The sequence below is a fragment of the Anser anser genome (assembly GCF_964211835.1).
Source record: "Anser anser genome assembly, chromosome: 5".
Classification (NCBI taxonomy): domain Eukaryota; kingdom Metazoa; phylum Chordata; class Aves; order Anseriformes; family Anatidae; genus Anser; species Anser anser.
The window spans coordinates 8,306,149-8,326,889 of NC_139725.1; the positions used below are offsets into that span (position 1 = coordinate 8,306,149).

The following is a 20,741-nucleotide window of genomic DNA, read 5'->3' on the forward strand; positions in this document are numbered from 1 at the left end:
CTCTGAATTCCACAGAAATATGTAAGGACAGGTGTCTATTTTATTGACAAATTTGAAAGAGACACATTACCAATGTTAGTCTGTTAAATACAGCTCCACAATCAGAATTTAATTGAAGCATGTTACCTATAATAGGTTCAGATATTTGTGTTCTTCAGCATTTTATGAATTCAGAAACAGATGGGCTATGACCAGGAAGCAGTGAAGAACAGACTGGCGTAAAGCAGGTTGGCTCTCTGACAAGTGCAGGTACAGCTGTGGTATGTATTTTATTCAGCATGCCCACCTACTGTATCAGCAGCCTGCCCTACCAGCAATTCAACTACAACTGACTTAATGAAGAGTAGAAGTAAGCATGAATCCAGACTTTCCATGGATCATAATATTTGAGAACCCAGAAGAATCAACATGACGGAAATCATGCCAAGTAATTTTTTTCTCCATCTTTACATGCAAGAGATAACAAAAGCATAGGCATTTTGAGGGGGAGGAACACAAAATCTAATCAAATTATAGGATATTAAAGTACTCCTTTTTTGGACTTTGTTAATTGCTTTGTTTTACACTGAGGAAAGAAACCTTAGCATGTAGTAGTTTATAGCTTAAATCACCATAATTGTGCCAAGGAACATGATGAAATATTGGCTAAGACTGCTTCTGTTAGTAAAAGAAGAGAGATTATATGGATGATAGGGGCTGGTTTTTGAAGGTTTCATGCAAAAGGTGTGCAAAGGGCATTTTTGCTCCTATTTGTACCACTGTAATCCTTGCATATTTGCAAGTCTCATGGGGAAAGAAATTTCTGTGGCTAAAGAGACAGTGGAAAAGAACCCTTGATCTGAACATGCCTTAACTGGATATGTTGTATTTGCTATTTTTTGCATAGATATTTCAGGAAGGAGGTGTCTCTCTTTGTCTTTTGGCACTCCTTATACACCTGGTTGAATAACCTTGCATTTAGGTATACTATACATTTCTATCTCTATTCCTATGTAACATCATATATTGTAACCTGCAGTAACCTACAGTAACCCACAAAGTGAATTTGGATAAACAACAACCCATAATTATTTTATATGGTAATTGTCTGATTTGAAATATTGGGGTAATTATCAAGTTCAATTCCTATGATCCCTGCAATTTCTATGAAACCTGGAGATGTCAGTACTTGAGTTCTGGCATATCTCTTAAAGAAAAATTATACCACCTAAATCTAAGGTCATAATTAAAGATGTAACAAAGCTAAGTGAAAAATTGCTATATGTTTCAAATGAAAAGAAGAATAATCTCCGTAATTAGAGAAGGTGCAAAATAAAATTAACTGGCCACAAATTCCACCCTTCAGGAGATGCATATTGCAATCTGCAGGTGGACAAGACTCTTACTGATGAAGCTGGACAAATGCAAAGGGGAAACCTGGGTTGTGGGTCTGGAAAAGAAATCAAAGTTCCATTTGCTTTGGAAGGCCAATGGCTTTAAAACACAACTAAATAGTGTTTAAAGAGATCTGATGAGCGGAAAAATATTCAACCTAATAATCTCTATGTATCTATGTACCTATGTATGCATCCATGCATCTATATTATAAGTGTGTATGTGGACTGGTGCTTACATTTGAAAACAAAATTCTGAAAGGCTTATATGATTTTAATGAACCTTCTAGAGCCTTATTTTAAAGCTCATTAATTTGTTGTTGTTCAGATGCTGTAACAGTGGAAGACATCTGCGTTCAAATGACAAAGACACAACTGGGAGTGCCACTTCAGGACAGTAAAGCAAAGAGCTGCTGTCCAGGAATTCAGTTTTACAGTGTGATTGTGCTAGCTGAGCTGTATGTGCCATGTATCTTGCTTATATCTTGGACTCTTAAAGATTTTCTTTTCTCTCATTCTCTTGTCCAAGCTTCACATTTAACCTTTGAGGCAGTTCTGAATGTATCCCTTCATAAATCATAGTCCAGTAGCACTAACCTCAGGCAGCTCTTTAGTGTTTTTGACTCCCTTCTCACACTGTTCCTCCTCAGGCTTCTGCTGGTCATTCTCATTTCTCTCCTGATGATTTTGTCACTTCTCTTCAATGTAAAACTCAGGGGATCTATGAGACTGTGCACTGTGACTGTGTTTGTGATGTTGGGGCCTCTGCCTGATGCTACACTTCGCTTCATTTACCTTTCTCATTTCATTGCTTTCCCCATGTTGCAGCAGTGCTGCCTGCCCCCCCCCCTCCCCCTTACTACTGTGGGACTGACATACTGTCCATCAGACCCTGTCCCCTCCAGCCTCCACCAAAATATGCTACCTTTCATGTTGGTGACTCCCTGAAATACACTAAATCTTCTGTGTCCTCTAGAATTTTTTCCATTTAGTTTTAAATGTCCCCTAGCTGTTCCTATGCTGAAAAACACCTCTGGACCTAGTGATCCTTCACAAGCTTTTTAAAACCGTTCTCTGGTATTTCTTCTGTCAGCATTTTTACAGCATTTCAAGACTAGTTGGTGTCACAAAGGGGAAGAATATTTCACAGTGAAAGTAAAATATTACAGTCAGTTCCATACAGGCTTAGTTCTGAAAAGTCACTTAAGCAAAGTGTGATGTTGGATGAAGGGATTAAGTGATGGCTCTTTGAGATTTGTCCAGACACAAATGTACCTAAGCTGTAGCTCAAACTTTTTTCAGATAACAGGGAAAAAAAAAAAAAGGTATGGAAAAAAAAAAAAAAGGTATAGTCTGTTCATCTCCTAAAGGACAGAAATGGTTCCATACAAGACCTGCTAGAAACTACCCCATTCTGCAGCATCAGTATCTTCGCTGCTGAGGTAGCAGGGCTCAGGAGGGGTGCCGTGGGCACTGGCATCCAGTTGCGTTGGCAAAATATCCTCTTGCTAATAGAAACACTGGAACGTGATCTCCTGGATGTAATGAGCTCCCATGAATGCTGGATGAACCTCAGAGTAGCTTCAGCCTTGTCTCTTCTGAACCAGGGTGCATCTGCCGGCCAGTCCCACAGCTGGTCATACCCTAACGTCTGTGGTACAAAATCTGGGAGAAATCAGAACTGATCCTGAAAAGAGTTCAGTAAAATGATTCAGGAAATCTGCTTGATTAAAGGGGCTCTAAGCATAAGGATAGCATGATGTGAGCCCTACATTATTTTCATAACTGCAACAGACACGGCTCAGCCTTCAGATCTCCACAGGTGTTTGCAGGGAAAGCAGGTGGTGAGCTGAGAAATTTGGCTGAGGAAAGCACTCAGGTACTGTAGCGAGGAGCACAAACAAGATCTTAGATAAAGAGATGTTCCTTAGCTTCAGAGTAGAGTAGACCAGGAGTAATTGTTAGGCTCTGAGTTCCCTTTGCTGTTTTTGATGTGAGTGCGATACTCTGACATCACTGGAAGAAGGCTGAAAGGTGTTTGCTCTCTGTGCCAGGTGCACCAAATCCCGGTTACATTTGCCCAGAAGCTTTAGTGAGAGCTGGGAAAATTCAGGGAGGAAGTGCTGTGTCTGAAGTTAGTCTCTTCCATTTCCCCACCCAAATAAAAAGCTTCATACTTTGTTTAAAAGAAAGTTGAAAGGAGATAAAGGACTTAAACTTTAAAGACAGGGACAGTGAGCCAGGCGTTGTACCGTTCCATTAGCTGTGCAGGCAGTAGTGCTTCCAGGCATCTGCCTGCTACGCAGGATTGTTCCTGCTTCTCCTCGTAATTGGGGTGGGGGGCAGGACTTTGCTGAGGGGAAGCTGAGGGCAGGGAGCAGACACGATGTACGTGGTGAGAACCAATATTTCAGAGTATCTGGTGTCTATACTGAGCTCAGCAGCTGGGCTGTAGGGCAACACTGTGCAGGTTATTTCAAATCCTTGTGTGAATAGTGAGAGCAGATATTTAAGGTGGCCAGTTAAAGACGATCTCAAGTCCATAGCAAAATAAAGACACCACTTGATCTTTTCAGGCGCATGCAATCACAAGGCAGAGGAGCAGAGAAGACAAAAGAGAAACTGTAATGGGAGATCATATTTTTCATATGTAAGGAGTAAGGGAGATGAGTTAAAATGTAATGGAGAAGGATTTTCACAAGGCAATGTGGCTACAGTGACAAAAGCAGAAAGCATTTTAGATGCTGTCATGGGGGTACACTGAAGGAGAGAGATGTAAGAAAGTAGATGATGAGAAAATTGGAACAGCAATATTATTTCCTTGTCCTCCTTTTGGTTTTGTGTTTTCATTGAATGAGCTGTGAATAGGTCAAAAACAAGAGGCAGCGCAAATTCTGTAGGACTCAAAGTGCTCTGTACCGTCTCTGCCAGACAGTGTATATCCCTGCTGGAAAGGATGTTGGAGAAATAGCATCCTTTTCTGATAGTGACTCAGACCTGAAAGTGAGAATAATAGCTCTGACTCAATCACAGGCTGTTGTGAAGGGAGATTAATGCCAGGAGACATGGCCAATTCTCTTTCTCTGTGTCAATCTACTTTCAGAATACAGCACATGCCAGTTATTTCTCTTGGACAGGAAAAGGAGGGAGCTGATATGAGGCAGAGATAAAATCTGGAGTGTAATTAAACAGGCATTTTTCATATCTTTATCTTTCTGTTCTTTCTGTTCCCTCTTATGCTTCTGTGTGTTGATCTCTATAAAGCTATTGCAAGTGGGGTGGATGCCGAAGGAGTAGCATCTGGTTTTGATGCCAAATAAGTGCTCCACATTTTATCTGATACATGACAAGACACTTATAGACATTTTTATTGTGCATCTGATTCCATAAAGCATTTATTAGTAGTCCATCATACAAAAGCATTATATTACTGAAATTGTCACATCTTGACATCAATTTTCAATTCAGTTTCTGCATTTTCCTCACACTTCCAACAATAAAATATTCAAATAATTGTGACTAATAAAACTAAGATTGCAAATAAGGTAGCTTTGACTTGTATTACACTAATTTTCTATGTGACCTGGTATTATAGGTCAGCTTAAGATAGGGATAAGTAACTTTTTGTTGTTAAATTGATATTTCAAGTCTGTCCTCAGTCATGAGTGGCCAAATATTTTTAGTATCTCTTGGGTGTCTGGTGAGGGGGGTGGGATGGTCCCAGTTGCATTCTCACTGAACCCTCTGCCATAAATGATGATGGTCAACTCCAGTCCCCTGTTCTGCTGGAGGACATTCAGGGTAGCATCTGAAAAAGTTTTTAGACAATCTATGATACTGATATAGCCCTCAAAGGGTATTCCGTTGCCCTGGGGTTGTGGATAATATGTTTGTCTAAGTGACACTAGCTTACTTTTGTTTTTAACACTCCATGAGGCAGCTAGAATATCTCAGGCCACATTCTATGATGTGAGACTCAGCCACAGCCTGTGCCCCTGATTAGATCTCCCTGGTAAAACTCTGTTACCTGACGTGCTGACCGCTCTGCCCTGAGAACCTGGCCCTCTCTGAGGTTCAAGGAAGCGTAACCTCCCTCTTCAATGCTTGATGAAATCCTGTTCGAGTCTGGATTGGATTAATATGTGAGAATAAGTTTGAGAATAAAAAAGACTATACAAAAAAACTTCCAAATCTATTATTATGTGAGGCAAAGGCAGCTTTACAGATCTTTTTGGTGCTGAGATACAGCGAAAGTGAAGAATATACCAAAAGGGAGCACAGACTGAATTTTGCCACCTGCTGCTATCCAAGAATAGGGACCATAGGTCCATGGCTCCAAGCTAAGCTGGAAGGAGCTTCAGAGACCACAGGATAAGAAAGGGTGTGATGGATTAGCAGGGTTCTTGGGCATCAGCTATCTCCCTCTGTCTGCACTGACATGGGTGTGAGCCACAGGGAGACTATGGAGTCCGGATGCGTCCTCATCTCTGAAGCTGCATTGCATGTTGCATGTGTGCACACTGCACAAATACAGCTCCATGCTGTGTCCTGCTGTACCTCTTGGTTGTGAAGGGAATGGTTATGGGACCAGAGCTTGCTATTGAGCCTTTTCCCATGTCTTCACTAATGTCTACTTCTTGTTGAAGGTAATCTGTCATCAGGATTTGAATAATAAGTTGAAACTGGAGCACTTGCTCTGTGCATTTCCTTCACTGCTTTTAGGCTTTCTGTGTTACAGATAGGTGCGTCTGACGACCTCCTGAAATCTGTCTCCAGACAAATACGAAAACCTGAAAAAAGTTAACTTGGTTACAGCAATGCTGCATCTGTACACCCAAAAAAGCATGTACAGTGGTGTCTGATCTTTGTGAAAAATATAATGAAATTAGGATCAGGTTGACTGCTAACATGTGCAGTCACAGAAACTGTAAGTACACACTGCACTGAGAAATTTCTGCATGTTCCACTGCCATTTTTAAAAGTCAGACTTCCTGCATGGAAACGCCAGTTCAAAGTTAGAGTTAGCCTTTCCAAGGAAGAACAACAACAAAAAGGTTATAAGAAACATACCATGATTAATTAATTTATTTATTTTGTGCACACAGAAGATAATGCTATGATATTTTGTGATGATTAATCATCTTGCATGTGCACATTCATCTCTTATATGCCTGGAAAAGGCGTCCTGTATTTTGGGACCCATTCCCTCATTATCAGAGTCGATTTGTTAGGTTTTATAAACCTTTTCGGAAACTGATTAAGCTTCATCTAAAAAACAGTTGGATTTTTGGCCTTCAGTATTCCTATTACTGGGCAGCCATTCCAGGGCTTTTATCCATCCTTTGACAGCCAAAACCATTTTATTTCCAACCTTAGTTTATTCATTGCCAATTTATGTCATGTGAAGAAATGAATGAATTATCAAATATGCCAGACTGCAGAATAAACAAAAGTGGTGTCACTAACACCATATCCAGCATTTAGAGAACAGAACTAAAGTAGATTCAGAAAAGAAAAAAATCAATGCAGAAGGACATATAGCTAATTATCAAGTACAATAAATGACTACCATGAAAAATAGGCCATGTCGAGAATAATCTCAGTCAAATGCAGCTAAAGACTGTACTCCTTAATCCGTTTAAGAATTGAGAGGATATTAAAACCTGGAACATGTAAATCAGTTGTGAAAGTTTACAATTCACTGAACCTCGCGTATCTCCAGGTTGGTATGCACAGGGGGAATTCCAGCATGTCACTTTAAGAAAACTTAAGATAGCCAAGACTGGCTGGCGTGGGAGAAAACCACTACCAGCAAGTCTCAGATTGCTGGCAACTAGTGTTAAAAAGGGTGCTGCGTTTCACAACAAAGTGCTCTGATGATGTAGATGCTGTGACATGATTTCTATGAAAGGTTCAGAAGGTGAGATAAGCATCTGCCTCCGTTCTTTACAGAGCCCTTGGGTTTGACAGTAGCAAAACATATGCTGCCTGGCAGGTGAGCCCACATTTAATCTACATAGCACTTTCCTTTAATGCCTGTGGTCCTGTCATGGGCTGCACTGCATGTACAATGGCATTTAGTTGGTAAAGCAGGATATTCATTCCCAGACTTAGGATTTTGCTACAGAATATTTAGGGGTTTTAGTATGCCAGGGATGCAAATCTGAGGCAAGTCTAAAGGGCTGGGTATAGAAACATTTTGAAATAGTCATAGTTCTGGTGTGGAGGTCTGCAAGTGCTCTTATCTTTGGTGGTCTTGATTTACATCAACCAGAGTGTTATTCCTTTCTACAGATGAGGTTGTTAAGGATTTGGGAGTACTAGTCAGATTTGAAATTGTGTTCTCACTGGACTCAGTGATCACCATAGAAAACCCTTCTGACAGCAGTGCATGTATTCAGTTATTTCCCAACAATGCATAGATTTTGATGATCACATTGATGAGCAGAGGAAAATATTAACACCTATACCCACCAAAACAGATAGTATGTCATCACAAACAGGGAAACTTAAGTAAATAAGGGGAAGTAAAATATTGCCTGTTTGATACGAAGGGTCAAATGCACAGACTATTTCACTTCCCTGTCACTATGCTATTTTCTTAGCTGTAACATAAAAAATACCTCCTATGTGCTCTTCCAGTGTCATCAACATGTTCATTGTAATTTACTTTCTTACCTATTTGCTCACATGTTTATCTCTTACTTGTGGTACCATACAAATAGCTTCCTATACTTCACATTGATCTCTTAGCATCTACTCTTCCTTTGGGATGAAACTTTTGTTTGCGTTGCATTACTATTGACTGCTTCAAGTTCTTAAAAAAAAATCAGCTACATCACCTTCCTGAGCTCAAGGTCATCAGGAATTATAGCACAAATAAGTAAATAAATGCATTTTAGGTCATTTGGAAACAAGGTTTATTGTCTGAGAAGCACTGCAAGAGAATTTGAATTCTGTTGTTGGGCCTACCTCAACAGTTTGTGTGGTTGGCTGGCTGCAAATGAACATGCCCCTACCACTGAGAAGGCCCTTGTGGCTTTTCAAGGGATTCAGCATGGATATAAAATTCCACAGGAGGGCCATAAATAGCAGAACTGTTTAGAAAGAAAAAAAAAAAAAAGATGAACTCATGCATCACAAGTATTAAGATATTAATAAATAAATAAACTTGTCAGAGTGCAAGACTGACTTTTTCTGTACAAAAACAAAAAACAAAAAACTGTTAAATTGTTAACCTGAGTTCTAGTAAACGCAAGAGATACTATTACAAATAGTACAGTGTATGTTACCTTTCTCAGTATAGCAGTTGTCCTCATTAAATGAAAGGCCCTTAAAATGTGTGTGTGAGTAAATGATGCAGTAATTTGTTCATTAAAGTATTGCTACATCCCAATATATGCATATCTCAACTAAGCTGCAATTAATAGCTAAGAAAATAAAAACAAACTTGACTTAAGTCCTGAGCTATCAGTAACGATAATAAGGTTACGCATTAAATTAACTTAGAAATCAAAACTATTAAGCCCAAACTAATAATTTCCAGGCACAAGACAATAATTTGTTATTTCAGACAAGCCAACTTTGAAGGGATATGAAACAAACAGAGAAAAATGAGTTCATATGCAGTTGTAGCAGATATCACTTATCACACAGTAATAAGATAGTGGACAGCCCAGATTGCAACTGTGAAATATAGATAAAGCAAACTTGCAAATGTGATCATCTGTAACACTGACAAACAAAACTAAGAAAAAAGAATGGAAGAGGAAAATAGAAATCTAATTCAGTAAAATGCAGAGCACAAATTACAGAGTAAACTAGAAACACTCCTAAATTAATAACAGTAAGATAGAGTCCAGTAGTAAATTTGAACGCAGTTGGTTGAAAAGCACATATTAATGCTCTCTTTCCCTCTGTTGTTGCTTTCTCTGCCTGGAGTGAGCACTCCTCAGAGATTTTGTTTCTCACTGCCATGATTGCTCATTTTTTTCAGCAGAGATAATGAGATCGAGGCAGGAATAGCCTTCTTTCATTCTCATATTCCATTTCATTTTTCTCCTCCAATTTGCACCACAACAATGGCAGAGAGAATATCACAGGGGTGAGTTGGGAATGGTTTGTGATTGAAAGGGAAGACATGATCTGCGGAGTCATCCTAGGCTGAGTTTCAAGTGGGACTGGAGCACACTTTCCCTTCCTGTCCTCTCCTCTGAGCTGTTTTTTTCCATCTTTGCTTGAGTGAACGTAACCATGCCTGTGACAAACAGGGAAACTGGGATGGGCCAACAGGAGGATGGGGAGACGGCCATGAGAGTTTTTGGATGCTTGGTTCTTCCAGCAGTGCACCAACCTGTAACAGAACTGGGAGGAAGGTTTTGTTAACAATAATCCAAAATCTGTGTGTGCTTATTTTCATCACAAACTGCTTGGAGTTATCCTAGATAGGAGCTTACAGTCACTGCTCAAAATGGAGGCACTTTGCTGCCTCACGGATATCACCTGGAAAGCACAGAACAGGAGGAAATGGTAAGGAAGGTGTGTGCACTGCAGTGCACTTGTGCAACCAGAAGCCAAAATTAGCAGGGGGACCATCTAATTGTATTTGTTCTGCTTACAAGTAGATAACCCCCCTGCTAATTTCAGCTTCTGCTTACAAAAGTGCTCTGCAGTATTTACTCCCCCCTTTCCCTCCTGTTCTCTCTGTGATGCTTTTTTTTTCTTCTCTCAGATGTAATTTCCTTACATTTCCAGCTCTGTTTTCTCAGTCTTTTCATCAATATTTAATATTTGAGTGGAACAGTGGGCAGTTACCTTCCTTTTCTTTTTCCCTTTTTTTCCCCTCTAAGAGTGCTGGTACTCAGAAGCACTTGGCTCCTGGGAGCACTTGCTCAGTTTGAGTACTGCCTGCATTAAGGAGCCAAAGCCTAACCTGAGGCTGCCAGAGGGGGTTTAAAAAAGGCAATAATGACTAATTGACCTCTTTAATGAGCTTAGGAGTTATAAAGTAGATAATTGCAGTGCATATGACATATTTTATCTAGGTTTTCAGAAAATCTCTGATAAGAATCTACATGACAGGCTGTTTCTAAAGATGAACCTAACAGGGGCTGAGAAGGACATGGCATAGAAATACATGGGAGGAAATGAATTTTCTGTGCTGAGGGATCTTTATCTGCCAAAAGGGAAGAGTTAAGAGTGATTAATACCTGGATTCATAGTTTGATTTTAAATAAATTACCTAGCTAGAAGGACCCACTGTAAATGCACTGTATTTGCTGATGATACTAAATTATGATGCATACTGAGCACAAAATGAGTGGCAAGAAATATTCATTGTGCCTTAGATCAGCTCAATAATTGAGCTGACACATGGCAAATTAAATTTATGACTGGGAAATGTGAAATAATACACATTCCTCTTGATACAGAGATGACAAACGTAAAATCACTCTAAAACACTTGGACAAAACAACTTTTACTAGAAGATAGCTATCCTGGAAAATGGATACAGGAAGAGAAATACTATAAAAGCTGATCCCAAATGGGACTGGCTTTGGCACTTGGTTTTCTCTCTATTACAGTGTATTGCTCCAGCCCATTCATTATTTGTTTTTCCAGTTCAAAGCAAATCTCTTAACTTGCTCAGGTTTTCTGAAATCTGCTCTCCATACCTTGTGGTTTTATTAGGATGAAAACAAAGAAGTGAGCTGGAAGTGAGGTGGAAAAGCAGGGAAAGTGGAATAACTGAACTTTTAAAATGTGCTGGAGTGACCACCTTTAAAAGACCACTTTATTTTACCCATATATTGGTGACATTGATGTAAAGAGGAACGAAAAGAGCTGTTTTGTAGGACGCTCTACTGGAACTTAGGTGGAATGGGTGATGTGGGGTTGGCCATATATCTGTCTTTTCACAATACACATGCTCTGTGTTGTTAAAACAGTTTATGGCTAATACTTGAGGCACACACCTGGATCTTAGGGGATCTGATGAATTAATTATTTAATCCAAATCTAGTAGCCAAGACAGTGTCTGTGTGATGGTTTTGGTCTTTCAGCATTAACACCAGCACTTCCCGATATCTTTGTGCATGGCTGCTGTAATTCCCAACAGCTACATTTCATCTCCTCACTATTGTGCATCTCTGTATTCACTGGATTAATCAAAGTTAAGTCTACTCTTCTATTTTTACTTCTCTATTTCCAGTTTAATTTGCCAGGTGGGATGGGCAGGTTCTTGCTAAGAAATGACAATAGAAACTGGTGCTTGGGAGGATTTTGTGGAAGGTCTATTAATGCAAGGAAGAACAGGGGGAAAGTGCTCACAGGCACAAACAGCCACTAGAGAAAAATATAGATATTTGTAGGAGAAAAGACCAAATAGACCATCAAGGATGCCAACAGTGACAGAGCAGAAGCAGAAGAAATAAGATATATCTGACTCGTTTTTTAAGGGAAAGGCTAAGCTGTGACATTTGGGTAGGAGACTGTGGTTCTTAAATGCATTACAGCAGAGGAAGAGATGCAGTCACCCTAAATGGTCCCAATGACCACAGCATACCGGTATATCTTAACTGACACCTTGATTATTGTCATAACACACTTAACTATGTGACTCATTAAAATTAACATTATCAGAATTAGTCGTCTTGTTTGCTGCTGGTGGATGCAGACTTATTTCTATGGTGTATGCTCCTGCTTTTGTTTTTTCAGTCATCAGGACGGTTTTGGTTTCAGCTTCCAGTGTTATGCTGATGACAGATCTATGTGATTTGTTTCCTGACTACTCAAAGCCATTTAATCTCTTTGAATTTACTTTGAATGTCAACATTTTGAAATGTCTCTATGAAAATCTGTCACTATTCTCTTAATTTTTCCTTCATTTCTTTTACCATCTGAGCTCAGATTCAAGAAGGCAAGGAATTGCCTCTTTTTCAGAATCATATTACATATTCTATTTACAAAGCCGTCTTTTTATGGCTGGAAACATCTCACAAACTAAATATATGCAGCAAGAGAAATAAAAGGCTTACCTTTGTAGCATGTATTCATTTCCCCTTGGTTTCAGACTACTAGAATTTAGTTGCAAACTTAACACTTTTGATTCAACTCTTAAAATATGCCTTGTTAATAATGGATTTCTGGTTCAACACTATAGGCCGGATCTGTTCTTGCTCTTGCAATTGTCAGTGCAATTGGACTTATGCTTTAATTTTAAACTGGACTTCTTATGGACTTACCAGGCAGTTTTAAAGTAAGAGCCTATGTTTCTGAGTGTCTGGATGCTCTTGATATCTCAATTTTTGAACAGTCTCCTTGAGACTCTTGAGTAATTTTGCTTCCAAAGTTTTAAGTCATGAATTTTTGGAGATAAAATCTTAACTGGAGTTTATCATTGATATGAAAAAATTGATAGCCTTTATTTGTGAAGAGGAAGAATACTGTCTACTGTTCTGTCAAATTTCTTAGGATATTGGACTTACTCTTTTTAAGTGAAAGAAACATGGTGATAAGAGATAAAAACAGAGAGCAGCTAGTTTATCACTGTAAACAGTATCATAAAGTGCTGAGGTATAGCATTTTCAAGGGTCGGCCTCTTCTCACAGGTAACTAGTGATAGGACTAGAGGGAATGGCCTCAAGTTGTGCCAGGAGAGGTTTAGGTTGGAAATGAGGAGACATTTCTTGTCAGAAAGAGTAGTCAAGCATTGGAACGGGTTGCCCAGGGTGGTGGTGGAGTCACCATCCCTGGGGGTGTTTAAGGAAAGGTTGGACGTGGTGCTTAGGGACATGGTTTAGTGGGTGACATTGATGGTTGGGGGATAGTTGGACCAGATGATCTTGGAGGTCTTTTCCAACCTTAATGATTCTGTGATTCAAAGTTGCATAATATGTGCTCTAGATGGTGGGAATGAGTGAATTTTACCCCTCACATCCATCTCTAGAAAGACGCTGTCACAAGTCTGTCAAAGAAAATGGTAGCTCTATAACAAGCACAGGGAAATGTTTGCAGGATGAAGTCTTAAAAATGGCGTTTTAAAAACCAGTGCTAGCTGATACTTGCCTAGATCTGTTGCAGAAATCCACCCTCAAAATTTTGCTGAAGGTACTGCTTACAGCTTAATTTCCATTTTCTAAGAACTCTAATAAACCAGGTCTTTTTATCCCCTGCCACAGCGATGGATTGGTCTGTTTGACTGATTGTAGGTTATGATGTGGAGAGTGCCTTGTTATCTAGTAGATGATCTCTGCTTTTGAAAAAGAGAGTACATTTGTACGTATTGCTGTATGCTTCTTCATACCATTTGATACTATTGATCACAGAAGCTTCTTTCTTGCCTCCAGGAAGCTGGAGGGGTAAACAGAAACACCCTTAAATGACTTAGATCCTTCATCTCAGATTAAAACCAAAAGTTTGATTGGGGCAAATGGTTTTCCATGTCAGCAACCATCCCTTGAGAGCCTCCACAGGGATTATTCCTGTATAAAACATCTATGTGATTCCACTTAAAAATTGGTGTATATGTCCTGATGATTTCCAAACAAACTATTTAAAAGAGCCAACTTTTTCTCAATTAAACAGAATTTAAAATCTTGTCCCTTCCCTTATTATCTATTATTTTGGCTAATGAGGATGCATTCCTGCTGTTTTCATATGAAAAAAAAAATACTTCAGCCAAAATTATCTTAAAGGTCCACTTCAATAATAACCTCTCCTCCTCTATGATATACATTCACTGAATCTCTTCCATGTTATACCAAGTTCTTTCCTTTTCTTCAGGCTGTCTCACCTTTCCTTCTTGTAATGTAGCTATTAATCTCACACTATGGAGGTCCATCTACCATGGTGTGAGTTGCAACATCATACTTGTCTGATCTTTCTGTATCTCTTTTTTTGCTTTCATGCCATTAAATGTTCTGAACTGGTGACGTCAAAGCAACTACTCTTACCTTACATAAACCACTTCTTTTTCTTTGCAATGCTTACAGGGAATCCAATTAAGTACTGGATCTGCCTTTCATAAGGTGAACATTACTGTTAACTTCAGTGCAGGTTGGACTGGACTGTAAACTTGCTTAGTTATTATGTGCATGAATTTCAAAAATGTGTAATTGATTAAAAATCAGTGGGACATGGTGTTGTAGGTCACCCCAGGGCTTTTGAAAATCCCACTCCATATCTTGTCGATGAAATTAGTAGTCAAATCTGCCTTCTCCACTTCTCTCCTTCTTATGTCCTTCATAAAAACTTATTGGCTTCCTGTTATGTCACATCTTACCTTAATTTCCAAGGTCTTTAGCAAGAAAAAAGTACCTTTTTGGCAGAGAATATTTGGGGGCAAATTTAAGCTAAAATAGTAGTAAATATGTCTGTTTCAACAGGAGAGCCTTTTCTTTACATAATCCTCTTGAAGATGGTATTGCAGGCATATTTTTTAACTCTGCCAGGTAATTCTAGAGTACTGCCCTAACTTTTCCCTTTTATATGTGTGCATGTGAAACTATGACATTACAGCAAATGGAGAGGTAGGATCACTCAGGACCATATTGTGACCTCAAATTCATGAACAAAATTCCTATTGAGAGATGCCTGCTTGCATAGGGAGAATGTGATGTCAGTGCCAAGGAGTGACTGTCTCCACCCTGTATAGCCACCAAAGGGGCAGTAGTAATACACTGGTTTATAAATGCTGACTGGCTTTGATACTGAAAGTCTTGATGCTGAAAATTCTGTTGATATGGAAACTTTTAAAGAAGTAGAAATGTCACCAAGTCACAGAGTACATCCTTTAATCTAATGGGAGGTGATGATTGTAGATATGGGTCTGGAAATGACAAAGGAAACTCTGCAAGTGGTCTGTGGGGAGATGCTCAAATTCATTTCCAGGGTTGTAAAGTCAATGTCCCTCCATAATGCCTTCACAAGAATGAAGTGGATTCACATCACTAGAGCTTACTCTTCCTTTGAGGCTATTTGATTTCTGATTTATAAAGTGTTCAATGCATTTCGTCTGGTGGGAGTTGATATACTCTAAACACGAGACTTCATAAACGTAAACGTAATGATGTGGATATGGAATTTGAAAACCACTAATTCATAGGTAGGACCATATTTGCAGTCTATTGCTAGCAGATCATCACTAACTATTCTGCTGGCTAGATTTGCTTTAAATCAGATAGGTGATAAATCAGCCCAGCTACTTGGGAATTATAGTGCTTCTGTGCTGGCACTGCTAAGAAACATTGTTCTGTTATTTGCATGTGCAGATCAATTGGAGGAATAAAAGTATGCTATACAATAAAAGGCTGGAGTAGAAATAAAAAGTTAGGTCAGGCCCTGAGCACTGGAATTTGGAACCCTAAATCTGAATTTGAGAATATAAATAAAATATGATCTGAGGCCAGAGGTGCTGAGCTCTGTAACTGCCAGACCTTGTGAAAACTGGTCACCTCATTTGTCAGTGCAGGTTAGTTCCTGGCAAATCACCTCTTCATCAGGACAGTTCTGTAAAGTATTGTGAGCATGAACTTGCCTCCTAAGTGGAACAAAATTCATGCACTCTTCCCTGAGAGAAAAGAGGTAGGACCTAATATTGCTCTGTTCTTTATTAAAACAGCTTCCATGTCACCACCATGATGTCCCAGCACATATGGAACTCCTAGGTGTTCAGGAGGCCCATGAGCCTACCATTGTGCTCTATCTAACATCTTGTGATGAAATGAAAACCCAGTCACTTGTGCATTTGGCAGAAACATAAATGGGTCTGGAAAGAGTCACCGCAGTCTGCCTAAAATCTGTTAGATCTTTTGTTCCTCCTCTTCCTCCTGCTCCCCCACCCCAAGCAAAGGAAAAAATCAGCTGCCTCACAGTCCTGCAAATATTGTCTCCAAAGATTTTGTTTCTGTGATATAAAACCCAACACTCTCTCTGTGCCCTTGCAAACTGCTTGTTTGCAAGCATCAAGGTAAACATTTAAATGTCACTTAAGCATAGAAATAGGTAGGAGGCACATTAAAGACACTTCATCTCCACTTCACGTCAACACCACTAAACACATTTTTACAACAGTGACTAAAACTGTCTAATAATATCATCAGTGGCAACTGGTCAGTTAAAATGTTTTTTAATTGTGACTTGAATGTGTTTATCAACCTCTTTTTGTGACATTAAAAAGACAGCAAGAGAAACACATGGAGACATTGTCCTCGAGGGAAAGGATTAATCATCAGTGAGTGAGCAGGCCTAAGCAGATGGTCAGCTAAGCTTTCCTGAAGTCATTTCTTCTATCCACCATTCAGTGTCACTGCCAGAAACAAGAAGTGTTATCTTGACATTGAACATCTTTATAATAAAATCACTAATTGGCGTCTAATACCAAAGGCTTTATAGCTGTAAAATTGCAGCAGAGGTAGCTAAGTGGTTGACTGGGTTTCATGTTAATAAATGCTATCTGAAAAATCCTTCCTTAGCATAGTCAACATTGTGTTATCATTGTGAGACCTCTCTGCAGATGATGGTGTGTTTCTTTTAGCTCAGGTCCAAACATAACAGTTGGGAGGTTTTTAACAGCAAAGCAGATAAACATGTTGCTTCCATTGTGCTGTTTTATTTCATGTGTATGTAAAGCTAATATCTTATAGGAGACATTTGTTAGGATTTAGTTCTCAGATTTTTCTTGGGTTTTGGCAACCAGAGAGAGTCTGTCACAATAAATTATCGCTTTTGGTGTTGGAAATATATTTTTTATGAAAGCTGAAAATGTGTCAGCCTTGGACATCCATGAAATTTGGTTTATTATGGTTTTCTTTTTCTTTGATCTTTCTCCTTCATTTATAGAAAAATATTTCTTCCTGCACTAGCTGTCCACTTTAAAAAAAATACAGTCAAATCTAGGCTAGAAGGAGTTACTAATTACAACAGTTTTGTGAGTATAGCTATTGCTTTTCGCTTGATTTGAACATGAGGGTCTTGTTTCTGTCCCCTATATTAGCAAATCTTTTCCTAAAGTGGATGGTGAAAGTTGGACTTTGGCTTCACCACACCAAAGTCACTCTGGAATAATTCAGACACTGAATTACTCAACAGCCCATCACTTGAGAGCACCTCCACAGCGTCAGTGGTGCTTGACCACAAGTCAGCCAGTATGATGATGCTGTGCCAGCGATGGGCCTGATCCAAGGTTCATTTAAAGCAATAGAGAGGATCCTGTGGACAGTGATAGTTTTCAGACAGGGCTTTTGATGCTGTTACAGTGAAATTTGAAATTTGCGGAGAGGGTTAATGCCTGGAAAATTGTATAAATATGTTATGTCATAATATTATATGTCCCAAAATATTGGTAAAGGGTGTTTTTCCCAAAGATTAAAGCATTAGTGAAAAAATAATGATTAACCTTTAAAATCAGATTGGCATTTCTTTTTTCTCCAAATGTAGAATTAATACGCATTTTTTAATCATTAGTGTAATTTTCAGGATGATACTTTTGTTCTTTTGGCTGTTGAACTGTTACGGCTGCTAGTAACCCTTCAAATTGTTTGCTTCATTCAAGCATTCTTTTTTGAATAATTCATTAGGCATTATTATCCAAGCGTGGAACACCTCATTTAGCACTGGTGATCTTTTCCTTATGTGTAGCTGACAGGCAATCAAAGTTTTTATCAGTGCAGAAAATTTGCAATTCAGAAATGTAGTTGCAGCAATTAGTAGCTATCAGGTAGCATAGGAAGGACAGCTTCATAAAAAGAGAGAGTTGAATGAGCTCAACTGATGTTAGCACAAAAGTAATGGATAAAACTAACCAGCTGTTTCTAAATTTACCAAATGGAACATTCCTTTTTCTCAGAGTAGAAGCTTTAATTAACTTTGTGTTATGTGTGGCTTCACAAAAGGAGAAGTGACTAGGTGACAGAATATCCCTCTTTCATTGCCCTTCGCTTAATTTTGTAACTGTATTAAGATGCCGTGTCAATGTATGGCTTGCTTACTCTCTCACTGCAGGACTAGCTTCCAGGCTTTCTCTTTGCTCACCTTCCCACAACAGAGCAATAAGTTTTTTAAAAATGCACAGCAGTTTCTTTCCATCTCTCTCACTGATGCAGCAAATCCTGAGTTTTTTATGCTGCTGCAAAAAGCTTGCTGAAGTTTAGGCAGCTGAGGTGTTTCAGTGAACACTCTGAGTGAACTCCCAGTGTGGCTGGCTGCGGTGATTCTCAATCTGAGAATCCAAAGAAATATTTCTAGGAAACAAGACGAGAGAATGGGCTGTGGAAGCAGGAGAAAAGAGTAAACTTCTAATTTCATATTGTAGTGAATATTCCAGCTCATCCCATATTACAGATCAGGGGATGTTTATAATGGCTTTCAACTTTCCACTTTCCAGAACGGGACTCAGACCTTATTGGGCCAGAGAGAAGCATGAGTGAGACTTACCACTTAGTGTGCTCATTATAGTCCTGGAGGAAACCCAGGCATTGGTCTCACTCCTGGGATGATTTATCTATTGGTTTGTTTTCAAGACTTAACTTCAAATGCACGGTTATCCTTGGGCTGCTAAGGGGACCCCAAGTACCCGTGTTCTATTGAGTGCGTTAATTGCTTTGTGACTGAAAAAATGTCACAGCCTCATCACGTACTCTTATCATGTTTTAAAGTGAGTGCTCCCTGTTCTTTTCATGGAAATGAAAGAAAAGCCTGAAGAGCCTTATTTGAAGGAGGCACTGGAACCCAGACAAACAGTCCTGCCTACAGCCCCAAACAGGGCAGCTGGCCGCGGAGAGGAGCAGGCATGAGAAGGCACCCCAGGGGCTACCTCCGAGCAACAGGCTGTGCAGCATGCTGGCTGCAGTCCAGTGCTGGAGGCCTGGGGGGCAGATCCCCCTCTTAGGTCCCTCACCCTCAGTGACCACTGCAGACAGAGGCTACAGCTGCCCAAGAGCATTCACTAGAAATCAAGTATGGGAAATCCTGTGGCTCCAGGGCTTCTGACTTGTCTTACTTTGTGAAGTTTCATCAAAGCTCTTTTCCTTTACAGTGCTACTTGGACCTTCAATGTCCAAGTGAACATTCAGAGTGCAGAACAGCCAAATTGCTTCAAGAGCAAGAAGGTCCTTGGAGCAGGGCACTACATCAATTACTTATGTACCACGATGATGGATACTGTGAAAACTGAGAGGAAATGCAGGGAATTTTTTTGCGGTGCAATTTGGAAGCATTTAAAAACTCTTCTCTATGTACTTATTGCTGGTCTGCTGTATTCAAACAATGCTTTTAAACACCAGTATTCAGCCACACATGGGGATTGTGAACATTATTTTATCCATTGTGCTATCTGCTTCCTTTTAGTGAAATGAAACGATGCCATGTTTCACATACTGTTCCTTCCCATGACAGCAGCCACAGGGCTCAGGAAGCTGCTCAGAGCAGCATGGGCTGTCTCCAGCAAACACTCCCATCTGGGGAGGCACTTGGGAAGCAGAGGGAGGCAGGTGTGCAGCTGCCAGCCCCCAATCCCCACGGGGAAAACTCTGCATTCCCAGCAAAAGGAACCTCCTGGCATGCTCTCCCATCTCAGGGGTCTGCCTGGCCTTTTGCTGACAGCATAATTTTCTAAGGAGTCTCAGAGTCTGACATCTCTGTTCACGACCCTTTTTTCCTAAGCAACATTAATAACTGCTGCGGGTCTGGCAGGTGCAACGTCCGCTAATTGTGTCTGCATCGCCAGGCCTTATCCTAACAGCCCTCTAACATCTGCATTCCTACCTGGGCAACGAAGAAACCTCCATTTATCCTAGAAAGAGTGCACTGCTCACTCATGAGCTCTTGGTCAACAACTCCCCATCAAGAAGAAACATCTAGTTAGGAAATTTGCCTAAGCCATCACAAACCTGGAAAAGCTCATTGGCATGTCTGATGGAACTGAATAGCATTTACCAGTTTGAATTATGGCTTGCATTACAAGCATACCTGAAGTACCTTTCTAAGATGAACCAAGAGACATCTTCCTTGAAGAGGTAGAAATAGTCGCTATCCACTTGTCTGATATGGCCTTGCTCACCAAGGTGGTAGAAGGCAACATGGTGGGAATTCACAGTGACCAGACACTGAGCCAGGTGGAGGTAAGTCTGAGCTGATGAGCTGCTATGTGGGTGAGCTTCCCATCCCTTGCAAGCCAGTGAAGCATGCCTAATGTGACACTGCTTACTCATCCCTGGTGCTGGTTACTTATTCCCTTTCTTTTTGTGAAATGAAATGAGATTTTGAGAACACGTTTTCTTTGTGAAAAACAAAACAAACAAAAACAAACAAAAAACCACAAAACACCCTGTGATCTCTACCACAACTAGCCACTAAATTAAGTAGCCGTTT

General features: G+C 39.8%; 1 protein-coding gene across 9 annotated transcripts in view; it reads left to right on the forward strand.

Annotated features, from left to right (window-relative positions):
• Nucleotides 1-20,741, forward strand: part of LOC310900662 (uncharacterized protein) — a 111,104-nt gene that overhangs the window by 54,153 nt on the left and 36,210 nt on the right. For 3 of the 9 annotated variants that reach the window (XR_014585320.1, XR_014585321.1, XM_083838949.1), the window contains one exon: nt 19,408-20,491. The exons of 5 other annotated variants lie outside the window; for them this stretch is intronic. Coding sequence is in view for 2 of the 4 variants with exons in the window: in XM_083838949.1 (XP_083695075.1) it covers nt 19,408-19,545 (138 nt within the window). In the remaining 2 variants the exon portion in view is untranslated. Of the gene's footprint in view, nt 1-1,701; nt 19,339-19,407; nt 20,492-20,741 lie in introns of those variants that run through there. One more of the 9 variants, XM_083838954.1, reaches the window with a different exon arrangement.